The sequence below is a fragment of the Miniopterus natalensis genome, chromosome 7, assembly GCF_054644295.1.
Source record: "Miniopterus natalensis isolate mMinNat1 chromosome 7, mMinNat1.hap1, whole genome shotgun sequence".
Taxonomy (NCBI): Eukaryota; Metazoa; Chordata; class Mammalia; order Chiroptera; family Miniopteridae; genus Miniopterus; species Miniopterus natalensis.
In genome coordinates this window covers 33374944-33402883 of record NC_142087.1, presented here as the reverse complement: position 1 = coordinate 33402883, position 27940 = coordinate 33374944, and the positions used below count along the sequence as shown (strand labels likewise).

Sequence of the window (27940 nt, the reverse complement as noted above, 5' to 3'; positions counted from 1 at the left end):
AGGGGAGAGGTGGCCCGGGCAAGGGCGGGGTGAGTACTGGCAGTCGCTGCGTGGAATGATTATGTGTCCTGGGTACTTCCAGACGAGACAGCAAGCTAGAGTGACCACGCCAGTCATGGCAAGGGGAGGTCCAGTAAAAGAATCGTCCTTGTGCTCCAAGGGCAGAACGAGTCCAGTCCTGGGCTGCTGCAGCTGACCCTGGGGAGATCAGGCTGGTGACGGTAGCTGTGACTTTAGAGGCGTGCAACGGGGACATTAAAGCATTCCCAACGTCTGTACCTTTGAGACGCCATATCACTGGTCCAAGTCTCCAAAGATGCTTTAAATGGGAGGGAAAACATTATCTCCTGGACCGAAATTCTCTGGATATTTGGTTCCTTGCTGTCCAGGGTGTGGGCGAGGGGATCTGTCAGCAGGCCGGGCCTAAGCGGGAAGGTTCCTGTCGTTACTCGTGCAGCTGAGCCACCTCTAGGAAAAAGGCAGCCAACAATTTGGATCCGTCTATGTAGTTCCGCCTGTTGAGAGAAGAAAGAGAAACACCGTTATTTGCATTCAGATGGCGGAGGAACGCCCGTCTGCAAGTTGAACAGGGGAGGGGAGGGCATAAATTCAGTCTGAAGCCTGCGGCATGTCCGAGGTCACCGAAGCGCAGACCTGGGGCTGGGCGGCGAGGCCGTGGCCCCCCAGACCCCACCTGTTGATCTTCTCATTCTGAGAGTGCTCCCCGTCGTCAACGGCGCCCAGCGGAAGCATCAGCACACTCTTCTGGATAACCTCCTGGAACGTTTTGGCAATTGGTATGGTGGATCCATCCCGGATCATGTCTGGCTCCGTTCCAAACACTGCAGCCAGGGAAGAAGGCCTTTGATTAGCAAGACGACGCCAGTGACCCCCGTCCATTTGGTGGGTGGGGTGAGTAAGCGTCTGCTGTCATGCAATTTATGTTCTAAAATAGAGCGTCCAGAACAGGAAACTAAAATTGGAATGATGATATTAACTTGGCTCCAACCTTACTGGACCATCACGACTGTCCCTTTCCTGCCCCGTGACCCAGTCCAGAACCCCACACAGTGTTTGTTGCAGCTCCTCAGCCTCCTCTAGCCTGTGACAGCTTCTCGGTCTTTCCTTGTGTCCCATGACCTTGAACCTCTGGAAGAGTACTGACCGGTCGTTTTGTAAAATGTTCCTCAACCTGGGTTTGTCTGTCTTCTCATAATTGGAAGGGGTCGTGCATTTTGGGGAAGAGCAGCACCAATGTACCTACTTTTATGGTTGGTTCATAAATTAAATATTAGGAAAGCGAGACTTAGTTTTTTAGGTGTTTTTTTTTAACCAATATGTAAATACATCGCTATAGTCAACTGTCACCTGACCTCTCAGTGCTTGTACTCAGATTTCAATGCATGCCACGAAATAGCTGAATGGCTGCCCCAGGGTCTAGAAAGAGACGAGTTCAAACCTTCTGGGCCAGAGGGCGAGGTGCCAGTGATGGAGCGGAGACGAAAAATAAAGTGACGGAAGAGGACACGCCGCGTGGTCCCTGTGAACGCGAACCGCGAGGGCGCACCCGGTGGCCTCTCACGCAGCAGGCCCCGAGCGGGCTCGCGCCTTCCTGCAGGAGCACCTGGGTCTTCACCGTCGGCCCTGACGTGTGGACAGCACGTCTCCCTTCGCCGCATTCCCTGCGCCTGCCTGGCTGAGCTTCCTCTTCCCCTCACTCCCAGCTTTTACTGGTCAAACACGGCTGCCCGTGGGGGGTGGACGACGGAGAGAAGCAGGCTCCAGGTCTGGGGCTCGCGTCCCTTGTACTGACAGCCCTCGCAGAGAGCCGGCCCCCCAGGAGGCCTGGACCTCAAACTCCAGCTCTGCTGCCATCAGGGGTGTGGCCTGAGGCCCCTTCTGCAGCGCAGTGGTCCCTCCCTGCCCACGGCTGTACTCTCCAAGGCTTCAGTTACCCACGGCCAACGGCGATCGGGCCGTACTGCACGGAAAACGCCAGAAATAAACAATGCCTGCCGCACGCCCCTCACTTCATCTCATCACGCAGGCATTTTGTCATTCCCATCATCACAAGAAGGGTCACACTCAGTAATACAGCCTGTGTAAAGGACAGTTGGTACCGGAGTTTCACACTGTCTGCTTTATCCAGCCCCGGCTCCCCACCCCACCCCAGGCCCGGCCCCAGTCACCAGCCCTTGGTCCCACTGTAAACGGGCACCTCGAAGTATCTTAAGTCCAACCTGTTTTGATGGCTCTTTTTGCTGCAAGATACTGATGGTCTTTGACATCTGCCACCCACGGGTGTAGTCCCAGGACCATGGAAACAGCCATCTGGTTGGGACTGTTTCTTTGGGAGAATATATCCTGGAGATGCTGCTTCACCTAAAAGGTAACGTTTTCAATTGCAAGAGAAAATTTGGAGTTCCTCCCTCAGACAATGACTATAGTCTCCCACCAAGAAACTCTGAAATCCCAGCCCGACAAATCCAGAGGTTGTGATGTGATCTTGGCCCTGCCAGAGGGAAGACGGCACAGCGAGCAGGGTGTCCAGGGAGAGCTTCGCCCAGTGGGAGAAACACCAGCTCTCAGCCCCCTCACCCCCAGCCCCCCCATCCCACCACAGCGTCTGACTGCTAATGTTTGCTTGCTCTGAATCTGGTAACTATGAAACCTCGAATGGTATTACGGATCCCACGAGCAACAGGAGTATTATGAATGCTGAGTGACTATGAAACATGATACAAGTATAACTGCTCAGTTTGAACATCCCCCTTTCGGGATTTATCGGCCCTTCATGACCATTTCAAGAGCCATCCCACAATGACTGGGAAAGGGCTTGTCAGCACCCTTCTCTTTGCCCCGGCTCCATTCCGGTTGCTGCTGTGGAATCCTCCCGGGAAGAACCCCACAGTCTTAGATATTTCTTCCATTCATTCCTTCAGCAAACGTTTGCAGAGCACCTGTCATGTGGCAAGACCTGTTCTAGGGGCTGGGGTGTAGCTGTGAGCAAGAGGGACAAGGTCCCGCCCTCAGGGGATGTATGTGGTGAGAAAGTGGGGGTGCAGAGAGGGAGGAAGGAGAGGAAGTGGGAGGGGGCGTATGTAGAACGTAATTATCACCTAGAAAACAGTAACAGACAATGGGCTGGAGAGGGTTGGGATGAGGTGTTTCTTGAGCTCATTTGTTCAGTTTACTTCTGTTAAACTTGAGGATAACTGATGACGGGCGGACGATGGGGACATATAACTCCTTCCAGATAACATTTTCGTTAAAAGGCTCCTATCCGAGTGCTCATTTCAGACACTAGGATAAATTGATGGCAGGCGCTTGAGATTTTCTAGCTCAATCCAGCCTTAGACAGCGAGTGTCCTCATCTGGGTACAAAACCAGTCTTGCCTCTGTAACTACCATTTAACTTTTAAAAATTTTCCATCACTCCAACTCCAAATGGTTATTTATCTGACTACTGTAATTGCATGTAATCAAGGAAAGAGATTTCCACTGAACAGAAATGATGGCTGTTTTTGACATCAGTTGCAGTTCCTTTTGTCTTGGAAAAGGTGGCACTTCAGTGCCGCCCCCGGAGCTGCTCACTCAGGTGTGCGGGGCTCTCGGGAAGTGCTGCTCGCAGACGGGCAGGTGCGTTACCTGTTTCTCCACCACAGACACGTCCATGTGAGGGACCAGGCGGATGGAAAACTTTCCTGTCACTCGGCCAGGTATGACAGTTTTAGTCCCGGGCTCATCAAACGCCCCCTCGATCCCGTGAATGGAAAGAGATGGGAACCTCCACAGGTGCATCAGAATTTCCTCCTGAATTAAAATAAAATTATTTTATTATATACAAGAATGACTGATTAAAACCAGTCCAGTTGTATTGCTCACATCACCAGTTTCTGTCCATCGGAGACAACCATTCAGGACAAGTCCATTCTCACCCTGCTTGGCTACGTCTGGACTAGTACAAATGACCTTCTCCCTCAGGACACGAGGTGCTTGCGGCTGTCACCTGCCCAGGCCACTCCCATAGACAAGGGCCCCTTGTCATCAGATCTCTGGTTTCCAGTTAACAGATGGCAAGGGGGCCCTTTCAGAAATTTGAGTTCAGTGATAAATTTCCCTCCCAGTCACCCGTGACAGCCTGTGTGTAAATGCATGTTATTTTCCAGGCATCCGAGCTCGCTGCAGACGCCTGAGCCAGTTTTCTTCCTCACTGTGGCCATGCAGAGCTTGTGGGAGGAACTCTGCCCGCGTTCAACAGGGCTCCCCTCTCCTGCATTCCCCCACCCCAAGCAGCCAGCCATCCACCCACACACCACAGCAGGCGGAGGAGGGGTGGCCACGAGGGAAAGGAAAAGTCTGAATTTGATTTAACACCATTTCCGCCCCTGGGCTACGCCCTGCTCTGAGGGGCGACCTACAGAGCAGCCCGAGGCTCTTGGTTTTGTCTAGAAAAATAAAGTTAGGGGCCTGGAGCTAAAATGACTGCAGACTGTTCTCTCATTAACCAGATAGGAAGCCCGGCTGGGACAGTCTAGTAAGCGGATTAGGAAGGGCAGGGCTGTGACAGAGGAACTGCCCTGTGGGTACAGCCCCAGAGAAAGGTCTGGATCTAGACGAGAGTGGCCCGGAAGGTGAATCTCCGCCTCAGAATGACCTGCTTGGGTTCTCAGGTGTGAGATCCGCAGCACGCAGGAGATTAGGATCGGGGAAAATGGGTTAGTATCGTCAGTCCCCTCAGCGAGCCATCGCCTGAGCCATACCTTGGTGTCATACAGAAACCGCCGCACCTGGCTGCTGCTCCGATATTCCTCTAGGTCCAGGTCGATGGCCCCGTACATGTCTCTCTCCTCCTCTGTGACAGGAGCCACGTGGTCGTAGATCCCAGGGATCAGAATGTGACCAGACGAGTCTGTGAGGCTACCTGCAGGATACAGGTGTTCCCTGTGGGCTGGTGCTCCGGCCCTGCTGCGGACCACGGGGATCACCCTGGGGCAGCAGCCTGTGGCTGGCTCCTGTCCCCACCGCAGAGCCACCGGCAGCAGCTCACATCCTCAGGGTGATGGTCCCAGGAGGGAGCAGGTTACTCGGCTGGCACCAGCCCCGCTTTAACGCCCACCTTGTCGATGGAAGGATGAGCTGTAGATTTGCCATCAGTTAAATGGGGTTTGACTCACCTGCATCACATTCTACCTCCCAACTATACCTGTTAGAGCATAAACATTAAAAACTTCTCAAGGCCGGCCAGTCGTGGCTCAGCTGTTGAGCATCAATTTAGGATCCAGGAGATCAGGGTTCGATTCCCGGTCAGGGCACAGGCCCGGGTTGCAGGCTCCTCGATCGCCAGCAGGGGGCGCACAGGAGGCAGCCGACCAATGACTGACTCTCATCATTGATGTTTCTCTCTCTCTCCCTCTCCCTTCCTCTCTCTGAAATCAATATACATTAAAAAAAAAAAAAACTTTTCAAAAGTTTTATATTATCCTGAGTTAAAGTCATGAAAAATTTTAGATACGTGTGTGTATACGCACACACACCTGACAAACTGAAAATCCTCATGCCTAAACTTCTCTCCCTGACACACCGTAATAATATAATGAATATTATCATTAATCAAAAGCATAATTGGGGTCTAGTCTGTGAGATCCATCAGGACCATGAGAGCCTTTGTGGTGATGAGCAGTCACCTAAACTGTTATTTACTTTTTTTATTGATTGATTTTGAGAGGGAGATGGGAAGGGGGGAGGGGGGAGAAAGGGAGAGAAACATCGATTTGTTGTTCCACTTATTTATTGATTCTTTTTGTTTTTTAATCCACACCCGAGGATATTTTTTCCATTGCTTCTCAGAAAACATCGATGTGAGAGAGACATCGACTGATTGCCTCCTGCACATGCCCCTCGGGGATGGAACCTGCAACCGAGGTATGTGCTGCCCTTGGCTGGAATCGAACCCAGGACCCTTCAGTCCGCAAAACTGGCTAAGAATCATTGGTTGATGCTTGAATATGCCCTGGCCCAGGATCAAACCTGCAACCTTGACGTATCAGGATGATGCTCTAACCAACTGAGCTATCCAGCCAGGGCCTAGACTGTTATTTATGAAAGATGTTGGGATTAATAGAATAGGAGAAATCATCGAAGAATGTAAAAGAAGCAGACTCGAGATTCAGTAAACACTGCTCACAATCTTGAGAAAGTACTTATCAAAGACACAAGGCAACCAGCAAGTAGAGAACATAAATGATGCACAAGTCTCAGGACAGCTAAATCCATCCTCGGTCAGCCTGGGGGCTTTTATTCAAGTAAAGACACCTCCTAAGACTATGTGTGTCACACTACTGCGGCCACCCAGACTTTCACGGGGTTTTCCTTGGCTTCCATTATGTCCACACAGACCCAAGCCACCTGTTGGTCCAGGCCTGTGGGGTCACACTTGTCATTTAACCTGTGTGGTCAGGGGCAGCGCCCTCGTTGATGGAAGGCGGGTCTGTGCATCGCCACATCCCAGCATTCGCCCGGCGCTGGGGCACAGCAGGTGCCCAGGGACTAGGTGTAAACACCAGTCCTCATGGAGCCTTCAACCCTGCGTCCTGAGGCACAAAACAAAATGAAATAAGACCTTACCGAGAAGAGCCACCAAGTCAGCCATTGGCTCATGAAGGATGCCACCGAAGGTCCCTGAGTGAAAGTCCTGATCTCTGCATTTCACCTGCAAGACAGGCAGGAGAAGACAGGTCTGCTGCTGTCGCTGGGGCAGCCATAGCTTCCACGTGGTGGGAAATATGCCAAGCGGTGTCCCCCAGGACTCAGGTGAGCAGCCTGACGTCACTTCTGCTGTCCGGTCACATGACGCCCATGTCTTCATTTCCCATGTGTCCCGAACCCCCTGAAACTGACTTCAGCCCCCACCTATTCCACAAACGGGGTTCTGTGCAAGATCACCGAATTATTGATGGGTATGCCCTCGTCTTACTCTCGGTCTCACCCCCATCTGCTGCTCACCCTCCTTCCAGAAAAATTCTCCTCCTGTGGTTTCTGAGAAAGTTTCTTCTCTGGATTCTTTCTGTGCCTGCAGGACAATCCTATCAATGTCTCCTCCAGTCACTTCTTTTCTGTCTCCCACCCCCACGCTTATTCCGGGGCTCGCTCTTCCTCACACACAGAGCTCCAAGAACTAGCTCACTGGGCTCCATTCACTGCCCACACTCCTCCACGCGCCGCCCCGAAGCTCTGACCCCCCTGGTGTGCTCCACCTTCTGAAATTCAGGTCCAGAAGTCAACTCAGCATCTTCTCCTGCGCTGACTTCCTACCAGCTTGCTGTTTCCAAAGCAAGGGGAGTCCCCAGTCCTGCTAATGGGTCACCTTAAAATGACACCATAGCCCATGTCACCAGTGAGGGGTTTTTGAAATTGTCTCTTCGACTGATCCCCCATCTTCCCTGCCCAGCGGGTCTTCCCTGCCCGATCCACCTTTAAGGTCAGGCCAGGGGGGTGTCCTCATTCCAGCCCCGCTGGGTTCCCACGGCACGGATTTTGGTGTCCACGTTGCTACGTGAGAAAACAGAGGAACTTGGCGGAATGACAGGAGATCTCCCAGGAGGTGCTGTCTGACTCTGAGTCACGCGCTCTGCCCCAGGCTGTCTGTACTGATGAAAACAAGGGCTGGACCAGCTGCGTGGGGGTTGCTGTGCTCACGTTAGAGGTGAGGACTCGGAGGCCGAGAGTAAGGGGCCTACACAGGCTGTGTGCGCATCACTGAGCCGGGACTGGGATGCAGGCCCCGGGGAGCGGGTACTGCTGGTGTCACAGGAGCCCAGCACCTGGTGGGCAGGCTCCTCACCCAGATTCCACAGCTGCAGTCCCTAAGCCTTGGCCTGTGTGTCTCAAGCGCTCAGAACCAGTCTGCAGAATGATGCACAGAGCTCACGCTCACAGTGGGGGGCTGGTGAACCCCCACCCAGCCCCAGGACCTCCCTCCGAGGTCCCTGGGCATCCCGGGAGAACTCTGTGCTCTCACACAGCTCTGTCGCTGCCCCTCCCAGGCCCCAGGGCGGCTCCCCGCCTGCAGGCCAGCAGCCGCCACGGTTTCCCTCCGCGGTCTGCGGGTACCTCCACCGTGAAGTAGCTGTTCCCTCGCGTTCCGTAGATGAGCGCGGGCCTCCACCGGCTGACCCACAGGTTGTCTGAAATCACGATGTAGTCCACGCTGGAAAAGAACCCCTCCTTTTCTCTCGTGACAAATTCCTCCAGGCCCACAGAACCGGCCTCCTCCATCCCTTCAATGATAAACTTGATGTTCACCGGGAGATCCTGAGTTAACAAGTCAACAGTGGGACAAGCCATTCTGTCAAAAGCTGCACAGCCACCCTCTCGCCTCATAAGACCCAGGGTCGGTGGGTATTTAACGTAAACACAGTAATTATTGCCCGGCCGGCGTGGCTCAGCGGTTGAGCATCGACCTAGGATCCAGGAGATCTCGGTTCGATTCCCGGTCGGGGCACAGGCCCGGGTTGCAGGCTCCTCGATCCCCAGCAGGGGGCGTGCAGGAGGCAGCCGATCAATGACTCTCATCATTGATGTTTCTCCCTCTCTCTCCCTCTCCCTTCCTCTCTCTGAAATCAATAGATACATTTAAAAATAAATAAATATACAGTAATTATTCTATGTGTTCCATGCAGGAATTACTCACAGTCCCAACATCTCTGTGATAGTAAAGGAGCTTCAACTAAGGCTGGGAAGGAGAATTCGAGGGAATGCCCAGTGTACACACTGCAGGGCGACCCACCAGTCTGACGCCGGTGAAGAGTGTGGGGAAGGGATTCCTAACAGAGGCGGCATCCACCCCACGAGCCCTGCGGGGGCCCCGACAGGGGCGCTTTCTCCCTTCTCCCCAAAGGGAATTTCTCTAGAAAGGCCACTCAGTGACAAACCTCTTCGCCCTCGTAATTCTGAGCATGATACACGAGGACCCTTTCCTCTGAAAGACCGGCTGATGTTTAAGCCTCGGGATAATTTTCATTTCAAGTGTCTGCTGTTTTTCAGCTGTGAGTTCCAGCTGCCTTCTGACTTATTCAGAGGCCCTGGTCACACAGCAGAGTGGACTTGATTTTTCCCCAGCTAATACCATGGCTCGGGATCGCTGCTGTAAAATTATCACGTGTCCCTCCCCGTCGGTGTTGACCTTATTGTATCTCTACAATTTATAACTTCCTATCTCAGAGCCCCGTGAAGAGCAGAGGCCGGAGCCTCCTCCCAGCGCAGGAGACGCGTAGGAGGCTCTGGGAGCGACTGCAGGCAGGCAGACGACCACACAAACACACCGCTTTGATCTATGAGGGGACCGACTCGCCGGAGAGGAACCAGGCAGGACGAGCGGAGGATTATGTGTCAGGAAATGTGACCCGCGGCCACCCGCTGGCCAAGGGCACGTGGGGATAGGCGTTTGTCCAATGCATCGCTTGGGTACATTTCTAGGCGTCACAGGAAGTGGAGCTACATTCTGAAACCTTAATATTCAAAAGCTCTTTGCTAACATTTCACTGTCAACAACAAGGGCTGAGAGGCAGTAGGAAAGCCTCAGAATTTCCTGGCAAAAGGTGATTAATAAAATGCCAGCCAATGGCTGCAAGTGTTCAGAGAGGATGACAGACCAGCAGGGCTGTCCCTTGGCACCCGAGGGACCTGGATGAGCCATGTCACCCACCGCCGGGCTGCTCACTCGTCTCCCTGTGCGGCGCGGGCACTGCCCCTCGCCCTGGCTCCTGGGGAGACGGTCCAGTGGGGCGACGCAGGCTCAGTGATCTGCACACGACACAGGAGGGGGGAGGGCGCCAGGAAAGAAGCGGGCGCCCTCAGGGCCCAGCACCCGCAGGCACCGATGCGCCTCGACTGTTAGCTTCATTTCATCGCTCGGGGCGGGGGGTAGAAGGGACCCTTCCTGGCTCGCAGGTGAGGAAAAGAGGCTCAGGGAGAATTAACTGCTTACGTTCTGACTGTAGTTATGTAAGTTTCGCAGCTGAAATTGAAAAGCAAAGCAGATTTTGGCCTTTATACAGGAATTTTCTTATAACTATTGTTTCCCTTCCCTTAAGAAAGAAGGAGGGGAGGGAGAGGGAGAGGGAGGGGGAGGGGGAGGGAAGGAGGAAGGAAACGGAGAGGAAGGAAGTCCAGGGCGGGAACTCTAGACAGAGAGACAGGGGAGAAACATGAAATCTCCTCGGGGGAGACGCCGCAGGGCCCGGCCCTGCTCTGAGGGACAGGAGTGGGGAGCGAGGGCCACCGAAGATCTAGCCCTTGGGCCTGGCTGGGACGGCCGGAGCCTGACCCCTGCCGCCCCGCTTCCTCCTGGCAGAGGCTGGATGGAGGAGCCCGACCTTGACCCCCGTCTTCACGGCCCAGTGCTCAGAGGGGCTTCCTCCAGTGCAGCCAGGCGAGGGAGAAGGTAGCAGGCTCCGTGTCCTTAGGGTTCCCCCCACAAGATCCTTGGACGGAGCCAAGGGCCAGGCTTCCTGTCCCAGGCTCACTGCCTAGACGGGCTGCTTCTGTGTGAAATGAATTCCGCTGCCAAGTAAACACAGGGTCAGAAAGTTGGCCACGAAAACTGACATCCTTGTTTCTACAGGACAGATCTGAGGCCTGGGAAGATTCGGCCTCCTGCCCGGGGCCACACAGCTGGACAGGCCCTCGGTGCGGAGTCTAAGTGCACTTGTCAGAAGGGAGGGTGGTGTGAGATGAAACCATCCTTGTGAGGACACCATGTGGGACAGTGGGAGACCCAGGTCACCAACATGTCCCCTGGTGGCCGAGAGAGGCGGCCCCTCCTCGAAGCCGCACCCCTACCTTTCCAGGACCTGTGCTGGACACCTGTGAAAACCACATTTCACAGGGATGGAAAAGACCTCAAGATTCAGACAGAACATCACATGTCGGGGTCTCTATCTTGATAACTGGTCAAGTAGCTAACGTATTTTTTTTTAATATTTAATTTATTGATTTCAGAGAGAGGAAGGGAGAGGAGAGAGAGAGAAACATCAATGATGAGAGTCATTGATCAGCTGCCTCCTGAGCGCCCCCTGCTGGGGATCGAGCCCGCAACCCGGGCCTGTGCCCTGACCGGGAATCGAACCGTGACCTCCTGGATCCCAGGTCGATGCTCAACCGCTGAGCCACGCCGGCCGGGCGCTAACGTGTTTTTAAAAGTATGTATGTCTATTAATAAAACCAGACTCTGTAATAGGAGATAAAAGCACGAGCTAGAGAAAGACGCAGGTGGAACGGCAAGTCCCAGCAGAGAGCGCCTGGCCGCGGGCTCGCCATGCTTTTCGTTTTGTTTCTCAGTGTGGTCGGCAGCAAGGCTCCCGGTACCAGGCCTGCCCCGGCCAGCGGGCTCTGCGCGAGTTCCCTGCCTGCCCACGCCTCTGTCCCTCGGCTGTAGAGGGGCCGTGACTATGACAACACACACCTGCAGAGGCTTTGGGGAGAGCGAAGGACAACATTCGGCGGAAGGCTCGGGGCACAGCGCGGGACCCGAAGCAGGCGGCCTGCCCCGTCGTCACCGCCACCGCCACCGCCCTCCCTCCCAAGCCCCCGGCGCCTACCTCCCCCAGGGCCCGGAAGGCGCTCACGGCGTTGACCCACGCCAGGACGGGGCCCTTGTTGTCTGTGGCTCCCCGTCCGTACAGTTTTCCTGGAAAGGGGGGGAGAGCTGTCAGAGGAGCAGGGGTACCCCGCCGGCCGAATGCTAAACAGGTGGCGGCACAGTGACCGCGTGACAGGCCTTCTGCCCCAGGCGCAGGCCCTGCGCTGAAAGCGCGGTGTGTTCCTCCTGCAGACAGCGCGGCCCAGCGGGTCGGCAGGGAGCTCCTCGGCGCCCGCAGGCCCGTCCACCCCGAGGGCCAGCAGCTGTTTTACCCACGTTCACGGCGGAGGACCTGCGGCTGTTACACACCTGACATAGTCTCGCATTCTGAGATTTTACGAGCAAAAGAATTTAAAAAGGGTATCTGTGTCTCCATTAACCTTTCTTCTTTCTTTAAAAAGAAGTTTTAAACTAATTAAAACATTTGGGAATTTCAGAAAGAAGACGTGTGCCCAAACAACCGTTTTCCCCACGCCCCAAAGGCTCCATCGTGGGGAGCCCATTCACCCAGGGGCTCAGAGGGTGGCAGTTTCTTTGGCAAATGCAAGAAAGACCAACTCGTAGACCACGAGAGTGGCATTAGTTCACTCTTTACAGCGACAGTTAGACCTGGAGCCAGGGACGGAGGCCTGTCTTAAATCGTCACCCCCGTGAGCATCCCTCATCCACGGTGGGCCCGTCACTGACCGTCCACTTCCGTCAGCGTGTAAGGGTCCGTGAGCCACCCATCGGCCTGCCTCGCCGGCTGCACGTCCAAGTGGCCGTAGAAGCACACGGTAGGTTTCCCTGGCTCGTTCCCCAGCTCGGCCAGGATGACGGGAGGCATCGGGAGAGTCTGCCCATCGGGCAGCTGCGGAGGAAAATGGGTCACGGCCTTAAACGAGAGCTGTTTGGTTCGCCCTGAAAATTCAGAGACATGACATTGGGAGTCCTGTTTCCACCCCCGGGTCTTATGGAGCCCACATAATTCTCTAACCACCCTTTACCAGCTCTATCATGGGCACCACGGGCACTTTTAATTAACATGTGAAACGTAATTAAAACAAAGCACTTCCTTAGACACACACTGACAGAGAGTGAACTTAACCGGGGTGCTCTTCAGCAGGAACCCAGACTCAGCGACCCTGAACCGGGTGGACAGAGTCGGAAAACGAACCATCCAGAGACTCGTCAGCGCTAAGCCAGGCGGCGGCACTAGGCGCTGGATTTAAGATCGCCATTCGTGACCGAGCGGCAGGAGCAGGCAGTGATCTGACCAGAGGCTGGAGCCTCTGAGAAAGATGCACCAGGGCTTCAGGGAGATGTGCAGCTTGCGTGCAGGGTGTGGACAGCGGGGACCTCTCCAGAGTAAGTCACCTTCACTCACGTCCTCTACTTGTGCTCTCCCCACTCCCCCCCAAGTCCTTACATGATGAGAAACCAATACACGAGCCTCATCTGGTACGAGGAGGAACCAAGGGCTGCTTTAACTGAGGGTCAGGGCAGGCCCCGCCCTGCCACCACCCCGGGTGGGCGTGGCCGATGCACAGGGAAGTGCAGCTCACGGGGGAGGGGAGGGTCCACCCAGCACCTGCTGAGAGCCCAGGTCCACGAGGTCCACGCTGGCGCCCAGGCGCCGGAGCTCCTCGGCAGCCACGGCCATCATCCTGAAGAGCTCTTGTCGGAGGCGGGGCACGGGTTGGACGGAGTCACTCTCGATGGCCACCCATTCCTTCAGCGTCTGTGCAGACAGCTGATTAGCATGACACAGGACAGGAGGCAGGGAGTCCCCAACACCCTTCATTTGACCTCCATACTCAAAAGTCCCTGGGACAAGCCGAAGGTGTAAACACAGAGGCCAGAGCGGCTGGGTCAGGAGGAGAATGGGCCAGGCAGGTTGGGGGAAGGCTGTCTTCCCTGCGCCTGGGCCCCTGTGGGTCCACAGGGTTGCAAAGAAGAGCTTGGTTTTTAGCACTGAGAGCGAAGGCCAGCCACATCCACTCTGGGACTCAAGGCTTCCCACAATGTCCTGGAGGCCTCTGGACCTAACAAACACCTGACTTGACCCCCATGGTGGCCTCAGCGGCTGCGGGGCTCCAGAACCATCCTCCACACTTGGATTTTCTGGTCAGCCCATCACTCCTTGTGCATTCGGCATAGTGCTTCAGCACAAAACACCTAAATGCCAAAGGGAGTCCTGATGTTGACTGGTTGGTCAAGTAAAGGTACACTGGACACGTGTGCAGACAGGACATGGGGACTCAAGGTGCAAAGTCTGTGAAAGCACAGGGAGTTCGGGCTGTGGTGGTGGCCTGGCCTGAGCAAGACAGAGGCGGGGAAGAAGAGGGACTTACAGGGAGACTGTGGGTGCATCACTTTCCTGCTTCCCTCCCCAGGCCTCCTTCTCCATCTCCTGCCCCATAGATGCCAGGTGGTGAGACAGGAACAGAGCAGAGGAGAAGAAACAGTGCATCGATCGCACCTGGACTACAAAACAACAGCATCGGCACCAAACTGGCAGAACTCTCGACCGAAAGCTGCTGCAGACAGAGGTTCACTCTGGGTTAGTGTCGTGGGGAAGATGCATTTCAGCCGAGTGTGGGTGGAGAGGGTCTCAGCCAGGGCCCTTCCAGAGGGACAGTGGCAATCTGAGGATGGCTCTGAGTGAACCTGAGCACAGTGGAGTTTGCGGGCCACTGCCAGACACAACTGAACAGACACCCTGAGGTCCAATGTGCAGGAAAGGAACAGAGCGCCCCTTTCAGGAGAAATGGCTGGGAGAGATCTCTCCCGTAAACCTAACAGTCTGTGACTGTTTTAAGTCAATGAGGAATCACAGGTGTTTTAAATGGAATTAAGTTGTCAGGCAAAAACCCCCACAGTTCCCGGCAAACAGCCATTCACCCAGACACCAAAAGGGATCTCGTGCAAGCACTCCGAGTGGTTTCTCGAACCTGCACAAATTCATCCTGATGGAGATCCATGTATCGGAAGACCTTCTCGACCAGGCCGGGGTGGGGTGAGGACATGCCTCCCAGGAGCAGCAGCAGGACAGCAAGGAGAGATGACGCCTGCAGGCGGGCAACAGGGGAGGAAGCAAAATAAGAACCAGGGCTTGGACTTTCGACCTTTCCAATACTTGAAGAAAGTCTGTTCTCCAGCACACCTTTGGCCAGTCGCTCAGATGGAAATAATAAAAGGCAGTGGGCTGGAAAATCTACTCTGTGCTCTATTTTCCCCACACACTTTGGTCTCCATGCTGAAGGACTGTAACAAGGCAGGATCCCAGCTCACAAGCCTGTTTTTAAATGACCTTCGTCAGTCTGTTCCTGCGATTTCCTGTCCTGTTGGTTCACTCCCCCTGCATCATAACACACACATATGGTGTTAGGGGCAATATCTGTAAGGAAGAAGAGGGTGATATAATTTTTTTTAATCAAAATTTTTATGTGTGGTGCTGGCCAGTGTGGCTCAGTGGTTAGAGTGTCGGCCTGTGCATCAAAGGGTTTGGGGTTTGATTCCCAGTCAAGAGCATGTACCTGGGTTGCAGGTTTGACCCCTGACCTGGTTGGGGTGCATGGGGGAGGCAACCAATCAATGTGCCTCTCTCACATTGATGTTTCTCTCTCTCTCTCTCTCTCTCTTCCCTCTCTCTCTCCTCTCCCTTCCACTCTCTCTGAAAAGCAATGGAAAAAATATCCTCAGTTGAGAATTAAAATTTTTTTCTTTTACATACAATTAACCACTTTATTAGAAAGCATGTTTTGTAAACACTGTCTAGAATCCTATGCAGTGTTAGTGTGCGGAGGTTTCCTCCCATCAGCTCCTGAAGGACGGTACTTTGAAAAGAAACGCACAAGGAATAGTGTGATAAGTAACATCTAAGAACTGAGGATAATTCAGACACTGCAGGCCACGCTCCCCACCTTGGGGTCCCTGCTCCATGGCTTGCTCTTCTCTCCCTCCCACCTCTCCGGCTTCTGCTTCCCTCCCTGATGGGTCCCTTCCTTCTCTCTCCCATAAGTGTGAGACCTGTGTGTGATCCCAGTCTCTGCCCCCCCCTTTCCCTGTGCCCCCTTCCTGGTCATCTATCCACCCTGCAGTGGCCCCAGGTGTGTGGGGTACAGACCAGAAACCCAGATGGTAGTACTTCTGGACGCAGAACTAACTCATTCTCTTCTCCCAAACCAGCTCTTCTTTGTGGTTTTGCACATTCTGAAAATGGACCATTTTAGATTTAGGCTGCTTCCTTCCTTGGCCTCCAGCTCTGGGCACCAACAGAGTCAAGGTGAGGATGTGTGTCTAGACTATAAAGAGCTACACAAGTCAACAATATGAGACAAATTAACCAAATCTGAATAGACATTTCTCCAAAGAAAGTCTACAAATGATCAGTTAAGCACATGAAAAGATGTTCAATCTCATTAGCCATCAGGAAAATGCAAGTCAAACAACAATGAGGAGGTCCAAGAAGGCGACAGGTTGAGTGGAAGCTAGCTACACTGCCACTCTCCCAGGACCAAACTGGAAGTACAACTAAAATACAGAAAAAGCACTCTGAATAATCAACTGCAACTGAAGACGAGCTGGGGAGCACCCTTATAACCAAGGACAAAAAGTGGAGATGGCATAGAGACTGCTTTTGCACGGGGGAGAAGCAATTGCCCCACCCTGCTGGAAAACCTCTGGCCCTACCCCACGGAGTTTCTACAGCCTGAGGCTCCTACAGAGACTGATAACAATCAGCTGCCTCACTCTGTGGAGTTTCTACAGCCCGAGACTCATCAAGAGATTGAATAACAGCGTTTCGGTGCTTTGAGTCTTTGCCTGATTTGCTTCTGGACCCAGGGTTTGGAAAAGCAGACCTTGGTGCACATCTTGGTCCTGTACAAACACACCCAGCCCCAGCAGAGAGAACCAGATGCTTGGAGTGCAGAAAACTTCAAACAGGGTACTCAAAAACAGTCACAAACAGTGTCTGATATTGGCTGGCACCAGAGGCCATCCAAAAGACTGAGAGTCCTAGCAGATCTACCTAATACATAGAAACAAATCCAAACAGGCAGCCAAAATGGGGAGACCAAAAAACAAGTCCCAAATGAAAGAACAAAAGAATTATCCAGAAGAAGAGCTAAATGAAATGGAGATAAGCAATCTATCAGATATAGAGTTCCGAATACTGATCATAAAGATGCTCAACAGCATGAGAAAAGAAATGGAAACTATGAAGGAAATTAAGAATGACATAATAGAAATAATTTTTTAAAATATTGGAAGGAATAAATAGATTAGAGGAAGCTGAGGATCAGATCAGCAAATTAGAAGACAGAGTAAAAATATCACTCAACCACAGAACCAAAAAGAAAAAATAATTAAAAAACAGGAGGACAGTTTAAGGGAGCTGTGGGACAACATAAAATATAACAATATTCGCATCATAGGAGTGCCAGAAGAGGTCAAAAGTAAGCAAGGGTTAGAGAACATGTTTGAAGAAATGATGTCAGAAAAGTTCCCTAACCTGGTCAGGGAAAAAGTCACACAAGTTCAGGAGGCACAGAAAGTCCCAAGCAAGAAGAACCCAAAGAGGCCCACACTCAGACATCATAATTAAAATGCCAAAAATTCAAGACAGAGAATCTTAAAGGCAGCAAGAGAAAAGCAATCTGTTACCTACAAAGGAGCTCCCATAAGGTTGTCAGCTGACTTCTCATCAGAAACTCTACAGGCCAGAAGGGAATGGCATGAAGTATTCAAGGTCATGCAAAACAAGGATCTGGAACCAAGACTACTCTATCCAGCAAGACTATCATTCAAAATAGATGGTGAAATAAAGAGCTTCCCAGACAAAAAAGGCTAAAGGAGTTAATCACCACCAAACTAGCATTCCAGGAAATGTTAAAGGAACTGCTGTAATTAGAAGTTGAAATGGAGAGGAAGAGAAACAGGCATGAAGGAAGAAAATGGCAAAAGATAAGTATCTATCAATAATGACCTTAACTATAAATGGATTAAATGCTCCCATCAAAACATAGGGTAGCTGAATGGATAAGAAAACATGACCCAAATATATACTGTCTACAAGAGACCCACCTCAGAACAAAAGACTCATACAGGCTGGAAAAAAAACAAAAACAACTTCTAGAGGACTTTAAAGGAGAGATCAACAGCAATACAGTCACCATAGGGAACTTTAACACCCCACTGACTTTACTGGACAGACCTTCCAGACAAAAAATCAACAAGAAAATAGTAACCCTAAATGACACACTAGATCAGATGGATTTAATTAACATTTACAGAAATTCCTCCAAAGCGGCAGAATAGGCATCCTCCTCAAGTGCACAGGGGACACTCTCAAAGACAGACCACATGTTAGGACACAAAACAAGTCTCTACAAGTTCAAGAAGATTGAAATCATATCAAGCATCTTCTCAGACATTTACACAATGGAACTCTGCAGCTGTAAAAAGGAAGAATCTCTTACCATTTGAGACAGCATGGAGGGACCCGGAGAGTATTATGCTAAGCAAAATAAGCCAATCAGAGAAAGACAAGTATCACATGATCTTACTCATATGTGGAATCTAATGAGCAAAATAAACTGATGAACGAAATAGATCCAGAGACATAGAAGCATGGGACAGACAGAGGGATCTCAGAGGGAAGGTGGGGGGTGGATGGGGAGAGATTAACATAAGAATTTATATGCATAACCCATGGACACACAGACAATAGTGGGGTGAAGGCCTGGGTGGAGGAGTACAGGGTGAAGGGGATCAATGGAGGAAAAAGGGGGACATTTATAATACGTTCACCAATAAAGATAAACTTAAAAAAAAAAGTTGCCCGGCCAGGCCTGGCTCAGCAGTAGAGCATCGATCTAGGATCCAGATTGTGGTTCGATTCCCGGTCAGAGCACATGCCCGGGTTGTGGGCTTGATCCCCAGAAGGGGGCGTGCAGGGGGCAGCCAATCAGTGACTCTCATCATTGATGTTTCTGTCTTTCTCCCTCTCCCTTCCTCTCTCTGAAGTCAATAAAAATATATTTTTAAAAAAAGAAAAAGCCCAGCCAGGCGTGGCTCAGCGGTTGAGCATCAACCTAGGATCCAGGAGATCGGGGTTCGATTCCCGGTCACGGCACATGCCCGGGTTGCGGGCTAAGCAGCTATCAATGACTCTCTCATCATTGATGTTTCTATCTCTCTCTCTCCCTCTCCTTTCCTTTCTCTGAAATCAATAAAGATATATTTTTTTTTAAAAAGGGAACTTGGCCCAGTAGATGGCGCCAGTGAGCCACCCCTGAGCATCCTTTGCCTCCTCCAGGAGGGAATGAGGCTGGACCCAGCTAATCTCTGCGGGGCAGAGCCAAGACCCAGGGGCTGCAAATAAATCAGGGAGAAAAGCAGCTCTGGGCACCCGGGAAAGGCTCTCTGAAATGGAACAGGCTACCTTTTGCAGCGACCCATCTAAATCAATATTCGAACTGTTATTTTTATTTTCCATGCATTCAATCTCCATTTAAAAAACACTTGGTGCTCCTCCCAATGAACAGTACAGCGGGGACTCTGAAGAAAGGCAGCCACAGGAAAAGAGGAGTGCCTGTGAGGAGGAAGAACGGTTAGGGTTTGGGGGGAGCCCCTCCCTTCCCAACAGGTTCCTGAGGCATGGTCCCCGGTGGTGGGTCCTCCCACAGGGTCTGCATGACTGCGCTTCCCCTCAGTGCCCGCAAAGTGGACAGAGCACCTGTGTCCTTTGCCGCAGAGACGGTCTGTGGGCACTGACCCTGCCTGTAAGGTCCTGGGGGGGTCCCTGCATCCCCACATCCCCGCACTGCTTGCTGCCTCCCCAGGCTGCCTCACTCACCCCTTTCCCTTTCTGTCTCTTTTCTTGGGTTACAGACACACGTGACTTGGAACTAACTGCACAATTCCTGGCTTTTGTCTTTGCACAAAGAAGGTGCTGGAGGGCAGGAAGGTGAAGAGGGGGCAGGGAGCAGAGCTGGAGGCCTGGTCTTAGCATGATCTCGGTGGGGCAGGTAGCCTGGCTCAGCTGGAGATGCCCCCTGTGGGGCCCTCAGAGAGAACCCCCTCATGCTCTGTGAGATCCTGTTCATTCCAGCTCCTTCTTAGATTTGGAACAAAAACTCTAAGTGCCTTATTTTTAAATACTTTAACTTGTAAGATTTTCTGAAGCCACTTCCACATCCTAAGCAGTGGACGCACCCCCACATCGTCCTCCCAACTGACCCAGCTTCAGTCCAGGGAGCCTCTCCACGGGCCCCGCCTCCGTGTCCCCTCCTCCCGCCCAACTCTCGCCAGTCGCGGGGAAGGTTAGATGGCCTGTGTGCTTAGTTGAGGTGGCCTTGACATCCCCGGGGGCTGCCGTGGCCAATGACACTGTGACGCTTCTAGCCCAGCCCTCCTGCACTGCCAGCTGCTGAGAATTAAGAACCCACACGAAGCTTCTTGCCTCCCCCACACGGCCTGGGCCAGGCCTGTTCCTCCCCTACACTCAGTGGCCCACTGGCCAAACCCTTTTCCACCCATGAGAAACGTTGTGCAGGGTCACCTTGGAGGCCAAGACTCCCACTTACCGAGCCCCCTAGAGTCCCGTGGTGGTGCGGCTGCTCTGGGAAGGCGCTCTGCCGGGGGCTGGGCTGACGGGTTTGCTATTACACGGGAAAGGTCCAGCTCACCGTGCCCAGATTAAAAGTTAAAGCGGGACCTCCCCTCCCTCAACTGGCCTTTCTGGATTCCGCTCAATCCCCCGCAGAGCTGGGCTGGGCCCAGCATTCCGGTGCTTACAACCCCAGCAGCCAGTCTTGAAGAGGGAGTGGTCAGGGCGTGGCTTCGGAGGGCAGCCTGGACACGCTGGGGTGAAGAAACAGAATCCCCCAGAAAGTCCCAAGAGCTGGGAGTTTCCCCACCATCCTCTACCTGCGAGTCTGACCCCAAAGAAGAGCTTAGCTCGGGAAGCCGGGGCTCACTCCCGGAGCCCGAGGCCACACCGGCTCCACGTGCGGCCGGCTGGAGGCAGGGAGCGCCGGACCGGACCGGCGCAGGGGCAGCGGAGCGCAGTCCTGGGCACAGGCAGGGCGCGGAGCCAGGCTGGGCGCCCACTGCTGCGGCTCCGCTGCCTTCTGTGCCCGCGCGCTGGCCCCTGAGACCCTGCGGCAGCCTGTCTCTAGATGCTTCCACCCCTGCTCACCACTGAGTGTTTGTTTTGTTTCTCTCCAGCAGGGATATTCTTTACGTTTTGAGTCCACGGCTTTTTAATTGGAAGTTTAAAGCGCGGTAACTGCGCTGCTGGAAGTGGGTGCGTGAGTGTAAGAGCGGACACCTGCTGAGCAATGATCAGAATTCCCTACGGGGACCTCCCTCCCTCTCTTTGGTAACTTGAAACCTTAAAATTATACTGTTAAGTGATGGACAGTTGATAAATATTCAGATCATTTCTAAATAAGATAAAACACTGGAACATTAATTTCTGAACATGTGTATCTACTTTTAGCTTCTCGTTAGAGACTAAAGGTATCTGGGTCTGTTGGTAAAATGTTCCTTTGCCATGTTGAAAGCCCTGCTGCCCCGTCCTCAGGCCCCAGCCCTACTCGCTGTCTCTGAGGCTGTGCTATCTACCTGGAAATTGCTCTGGGCCCTGAAGTCTTGGTTTCCTCCAGTGTCTGGCTACAACTCTGCACACCGATGTTCCCAATCTCCTCTCCCCCTTTCTGACTTGGCGTCACTGAGAACTAAAGAGGCCCTTGTCCGAAGCCCTGCACCTGAAGCTGGAGGACCGGACGTAAACTCCAGAGGAGTCACCTCTACAGACCACAGAGGGACAACTTGATCTGCTGCTGCACGGGCCACTCTGAACACTCCCTGGAACACCCATGACATCCCAGAGTCATTGAAACCACAAATCAGTCATCAAAATCACCCTCATAACACCGGCTAAAGATGCTTCCAGCCCAACACCTGGAAATCTTTTTAAAAAATTAATCAGCCCAGCTGGTGTGGCTCAGTGGTTGAGCTTCGACCTATGAACTAGGTCACAGTTTGATTCCCGGTTAGGGCACATGCCCACATTGCGGGCTCGACCCCCAGTAGAACGCATGCAGGACGCAGCCAATCAGTGACTCTCCCATCATTGATGTTTCTTTCTCTCTTCCTCTCTCTGAAATCAATAAAGGCATATTTAAAAAATTGATCAAAGAGAGAGCGAGGAAGGGAGAAAGAGAAAACATCAATTTGTGGTTCTACTTATTTATGCATCATTGGTTGGTTCCTGCATGTGCCCTGACTGGGAATCGAACCCACAACCTTGGCATATGCCGAGGACGCTTTAACCAGCTGAGCTACCCAGCCAGGGTTAGAAATCTTCTTGGCCAACTGCCCTCTGGACTCAAAAATGGAGTTTGGAGTTTGTTCTAGTCATTAATGTTCATTTTTGTTTCCCAGGAATGCGTCTCATAAACGCCTGACTACTGGCAGCACAGGGAGATCGGTGGTCACTCTGGGCCTGGGGGCAGGCTGAGTGGGGAAATAATTCCAAGGGCACAGTGCTTCTTTCTGAGGCGACGAAAATATCCTAAAACCAACTGTGGTGACGGTTGCACATGCTTGTGAATGGGGTAAAAGTGACTGACTTATATATTGAATTATATAAAATGCAGGTTCCTGGGGCTCCCTGCCAAAGGCTTCACACTAATGTGGGACTGGGGTGGGGTGGGGGGCAGAGTTCAGGGATCAGTGAGAAAGGCAGCAAAACACCTGCCCGCACACGGTTCTCCACACCCTCCCCCAAGTCACGCCTCGCCCTTTGCACTCAGCAGCTAGAGGTGCTCTGTGGTTTTAGCAATAACATTGCTTTTCCCGTGAAGGAAAACTGCGCATGGACAAGTGTGCTGTGGTGGGGCCTAGCGCACTCCCCCCGAGAAGCTGCCTGGGCCTCGGGTCCTCACCCTGGCTGCCACCACCCACCCAGCGTGGCTGCGCCCCAGGCACTAGAAAAACGATTTGAAGAGAACACCACACAAGTGTCCGTAAGAATAGACAGCCACCCGGAGCACACCATAGGCCACCTCTACATGGCCTGTCCCTTGGCAGAGACAGTGACACCTGAGGGCACGTCCAAGCAGTGGCAACTCACGGGCCCCGTGCAGCCTGTTCTGTGCACCTGGCTCCCGCATGGCACATGCACCCTTTGGGCAAACACACGTCCAGCACTCTGGTCCCTGCTCTCCCAAAGCTGGAGGCCCACTCACCATTCTGCCCAGTTTGGGGTCCATCGGGCCGGGTTCCAAAGCCTCAGCAGTGCCCCTGGACCTGGACGAGAAGTGGAAAAGGAAACCTCAGGGCACATTTTATACCTTGGTGCCAACGCTCGTCTGTGTCCCACAGCCCTCCTCGCAGGAAGACGAGGCTGGTACAGTGGCCCATTCTATTCACACTGGGAAACAAAGATGCTGCACAGACGTCAGCCAGTTGGGGGGGGGAGAAACAATGGGTCTCCTACACAGACTCGTAATGAGGTAGCGGCCCGGAAGTCATCTGATGTTACTGAGGGCCGCCGGGGCTCAGGCTGCGTGACGACCCAGGAGCTGCACTGTGCATGCGTGCAGGTGTCACCTGTGAGTGGGTGCATGTGCCCAGGCCAGCAGAGCCGAGACAGAGGTGATGGGAGCACACACTGTGACCCTGAGCGGGTGGCAGAGCCCTGCTCTGCGGCCGGGGCCCTCGTGATGGGATGCTGCCTAGGAGCTAGGTCAGGGTCACAGGCCGTGTGTTTGCTCAGGCTGCCACAAACGGAGCAGAAATCCATTGTCTCACATTCTGGAGGCCAGAAGTCCAAAACCAGGGTGTCGTCAGGGTTGGCTCCTCCGAAGGCAGTGACGGAGAGTCTGTCCCTGGCCTCCCCCTGGCTTCTGGCAGTCACCGGCAATCTGGGCGTCCATTGTCCTGCAAACACATCGCCAGTCGCTGCCTTCATTTCACGTGGCATCTCCCTGTCCAAACCTCCCCCTTTCACAAGGACACCAGTCACACTGGAGTGGGGCCCAGGCTACTCAGAACGGCTGCATCGCAACCACATCTGCAAAGACCCTATTTCCAAATCACCATTTTCTGAGGTGCTGGGAGTCAGGACTTCAACATATGAATTTTGGGGGATACAGTTCAACCCTAACAGGTTGTAGGCTTCCAAATCCCCTAGACAGGCCTGTCCCAGCACCAGGCCCACAAATCCAGATCTCCAGGGGCAATCCCTGGGCAGGGTTAGCCTCTGGTCTCTCCCACACTCACGGCGAGGGCAGCCGGGACCGGAGGACGGGTCCATCAACCCTGTGGGTCAGAGTCCGCACTGCGCCCTCTTGGGCAGAGTGTCTGGTGAAGAAATTCTGCTCTTGTTAATGGACCGTCCCCTGCAAGCTGTGCACTGAACCAGCTCTTCTCTGAGGCCTGCTCAGGGAGCTGCAGGTCAGGGGAATCTGCAAACCATGTTTCCACGCTTCGGTGCACTTAGGGGCCGGCCGTTCTCTTATGAGGTAGAGCAACAGCTTCTACCAAGTACAGATCGTTTACAATGACAACCACCAGCCAGAAAGGAAGGGGCTGCACCGGGATCTGCTATGAGCCTGGGTGACCCACGGTCACATTTTGTGAAAAAGTGCAAAGGAAAAGGCAGGCAGGCTGTGAGCAGCATCGTAGGCCGGCTCACTGAACCCCACTGTGGGGACAGAAAAGTAAAATTTCTTTTACCTTCCTAAGTTCTTCGGGCTGCACTAAATGACCGTACTTATTGCGTGTGCATGATGCCTCCTAGGAATGAGACCTGAGGACAAGTGGGACAGTTACGGCTTGTGTGCCCTCCAGAGCTACGGAGAAGAGGGGTGGGCTTGGGACTTCAAAGGGCAGGAAAGTAATTCACAAGATGGAAAGGCAAATGTTTGTAAGTAAATGTTTGCTGGGCCATCTTGAACAAGGGGACACAGAGAGGGCTTTGGTCAAGGACCTGCCAGGTTCCTCCCTGCCTGTCACACCTGGTTCACAGTAACCATACTTACCTACACGCTAGCTCCCTTCCTGTCTAAATCACATAGCAGGGAAGGGAAGGTCAAAGGCAGGGAGAAGGTCAAAGTTTCTTCCTGCGTCTTTTGTTAAAATAACCAGCTAATGTGGGACATTCACACCATGGAATACTACACAGCTGTAAAGAAGAATCTTGTACCCTTTGGGACAGTATGGATGGACCTGGAGAAAATTATGCTGAGTGAAATAAGCCAGGCAGAGAAAGACATCACATGATCTCGCTTATACGTGGAATCTAAAGAACTTAATAAACTGATGAACAGAATAGATTCAATGACATGGAAGCATAGATGAGACTGACGAATGTCAGGGGGATGGAGGAGGGGGGTGGGTGGAGGGGGAGAGATAACCAAAGAATTTATATGCATCTATGCACAACCCAAGGACACGGACAACGGTGGGGAGAGGGACTGGGGAGGGGGATGGGACGGGGTGGAATGGGTCATTGGGGAGAAAAAGGGACATCTGTAATATTTTAAACAAAAATAAAATTAAAAAATAAAAATAACCAGCTAAAAATAACCAACATTTCAACAAAGGCCTATTTGGGGCTAACACTGCCTCCCCTCACCTCTCATGGTGCCCCCCAAAGCCTCAGGGCTGATGCAGACATTAGTCTTCTCTGAAAAGTGATGAATGCAGTCCGTCTCCATGGTCCTTTCTCCAGCTAATGCTACAGTTTATTTTTCTCGGTTTTCCTTGAGACAAATGTCATGGTATCACCGTGATGTAATACAGGGACTTAAAGTCTGTCTCCCTCCTGCAGAGCGACAGTAATGTCAGCCAGGCCTATCACCCACCCCTGGCGCAGCGAGGAGCGGCCCTGGGAGCACTCCGACAGTAAGAAGCCCAAGGAAGAAGCACCTGCTCGTCCTGGGGTGTCCTCCCCTGTCCCCGGCTGAAATGCAGCTGGGGTTGCAGGCTGCAGAGCAGGTCCTGGACCATGAGATGACACCGAGGGCAGAGGCGGCGCCCACAGCAGGCCTGGCCTGGCTGCACAGCCCTCACGCAGCCCAGAATGTGCGTCAGTGAGGTGAAGCCCTGGTTGGTTTGGGCACAGCAGCCTAGCCGACCGATGTCCTCACTAGTTAACACGCTGTGGTTTAAGGGTCCTCAGGTGTCTAGCATAACCTTTCTGACCCAGTTAAAAAGTAGCAAGAGCAGGTGAACCTGACTTTCCCTCGGGTCAGGAAGGTTCCTCTCAGCCCCTCCTCTCCTGGGCCCAGCAGTTGCCTTTTTCTAAGGGAGAGCAGGCAGCTGGTTCTGAGTGACCAGCTCCTGCAGGAGTAACAGGGGAGGGATCGGGCAGACGGGACCAGGCGACTCCTCCGGGAAGGCGCACTACAGACCTCCTGGAGGTTGTGATGAGAGCCCTCTCCTAGGAAAGCCTCCCCGAGGACTAGGACGGGGTGGCTGGTGAGGAAGGGGACAAGGGGACTGCAGAACTCCGGCATTAGCACTGGTGGCGACTCCAGGGCAGGGAGGACCCAGGGAGAGAAGGTGTCAGAGAGGTCTCAGGGGCTAAAGCAGTGATTTCCAGTGTCACCATCCTGTTCCACTAAGTGTAGGTATGAGGGCCCAATAGACAGCACCCCTTTCCCCACCCCAGTTCTGACCTGAGTCAAGGTGGTCAGCAAAGTGGACACACTACAGACTTTGAGATGAATCAAGCCCAGCTTCCCAGATACCCCGGGCTTTTTATCAGCTGGGCCAATACACAATCCATTTTGTTTAAACCAATTTGACTGGATTCTTGGTGACTAGGGATGGGGACAGACCTTCCCTAACAGCTAGGGAGGGCCTGCGAGTCACACTCCTCCTGGGGGCTAGGAGAGGAGATTCACCCCACCTGAAGCCCCACCACACCACCCACCACATGCAGTGTGCTTGTGGGTCAGTCACTGGGCAGTGGCACTTCCAGAGGCTCCACTGTACTTTTTATTTACCGGCACACACAGACTACATGGTCCTTAGTTAGGCTCAGGTTTGGAAGGTCGGCAGGGAAAAGACAAGAGATGTCGTGGTTCAAAAAAGGACAGAGCCGCAGGATGCCAAGGGACCAGAAAGGGAGGCCCCCAAGGCGTCAGGTGACCCGACCAGGTGTTCCAGGTGCGCCTGACTAGAATCAGAGGCAGAGGCGGCGCCAGGTTCAGCACAGCCACTGCTTAGCCAGAATGGACACCAACCAGAACTTTCTACAGAACTCGTGCTGTGAGTTCTGGAGACCACGCCATGCTGAGCACCTGAGAACCCAGCTGACACTCGGGGTCACTGACACGGCAGGACTGCACGTATGTGACTGCCCAGTGCAGGTCACGTGTCACTCAGGGACAGGCTGGTGCTTGTGTCCACTCCTGGAAGTCCGTGTGGTGTGACAAGAGACAGAGGACAGACAGCTTTCCGGAGAGATTGGAGAGGATGTGGGTGGGTGGGGTGGGGGGCCTTCAGTGGCTCCAGGGACACGGAGCCTCTCAGTTCTTTAGCTGTGACACTTCATACAGGTACGCGGCTAGCATTTTGGTTCCTTCTATGTAGTTGTGCCTGATGGAAAGGAACAGTCATCGTATTGGCTGGTGTCCCAAGGTCTGGGCATCCTGGGAGCGTCCCACATCCTGGCTCATGGGCCCTGAGTCCTGCTCGCCTTTAGAATCTGGGCACCTGATTCTCAAGTGCAGGTTCAGCCTGAGTGTCTCAGCAGGGACTGACTGGTCCTGGTCCCTGCCCAGGCCCAGGCTCTGGCCCTGGCCTCATCGAGTACACGTGATCTCACCTAGCTCCCAACTATGAACAGCCTCACCTTGATCATGGCCCTCCCTTGGTTTGTTTGGATCTGAAGTCTCCACCTCATGCGTATCCTAGGAACAGGGTCTCTTCTGTCCCTCCCCTCTGCCCTCCACGGAGGGTCTCTGCCTCTGGGGCCTCCCTTGCCTGCATGGGTCTCTCCTCATGGCTGCCGACCCAGAGATCGACTTCCGTCTCTGTTGGTTAAAGACCCCCATCGTGTCCCTCTAAGCCTTACAGAGCCAGCAATGACATGAGAACTTTAAACAGGAAGATACAGAAGTCCTTCAGGGCTCACAGGGGAAGCAGAGATCAAAAGACCACTGGGCGAGCCTTGTATTGAAGAACTGCCACCACCCGCAGGCCTCCTTCCCTGTCTCGCACCAGAAGTGTTCACTGTCCTCCCCTTCCCCCTTCTCGGCCCCAGGACAGACGGTAGTGAGGGGTCCTGGA

General features: G+C 53.3%; 2 protein-coding genes across 4 annotated transcripts in view; both read right to left on the bottom strand.

Annotated features, from left to right (window-relative positions):
• Positions 1-423: 423 nt before the first annotated feature.
• Positions 424-23479, bottom strand: CNDP1 (carnosine dipeptidase 1). Its single transcript, XM_016213616.2, is given in 14 exon segments — positions 424-450; positions 452-515; positions 695-842; positions 2241-2382; positions 3649-3813; positions 4764-4924; positions 6628-6712; positions 8113-8313; positions 11601-11689; positions 12329-12491; positions 13212-13361; positions 14575-14691; positions 22885-22945; positions 23450-23479. Coding segments are annotated over 14 exon segments (1575 nt in total). The 5' UTR covers positions 23452-23479.
• CNDP2 (carnosine dipeptidase 2) overlaps positions 23173-27940 on the bottom strand; it is an 18896-nt gene continuing 14128 nt past the window's right edge. For 2 of the 3 annotated variants that reach the window (XM_087818907.1, XM_087818906.1), the window contains exon 12: positions 23173-23578. In XM_087818907.1, coding sequence (XP_087675033.1) covers positions 23485-23578 — 94 coding nt within the window. In that variant the 3' untranslated portion in view covers positions 23173-23484. Of the gene's footprint in view, positions 23579-26621; positions 27248-27940 lie in introns of those variants that run through there. The other variant, XM_087818908.1, reaches the window with a different exon arrangement.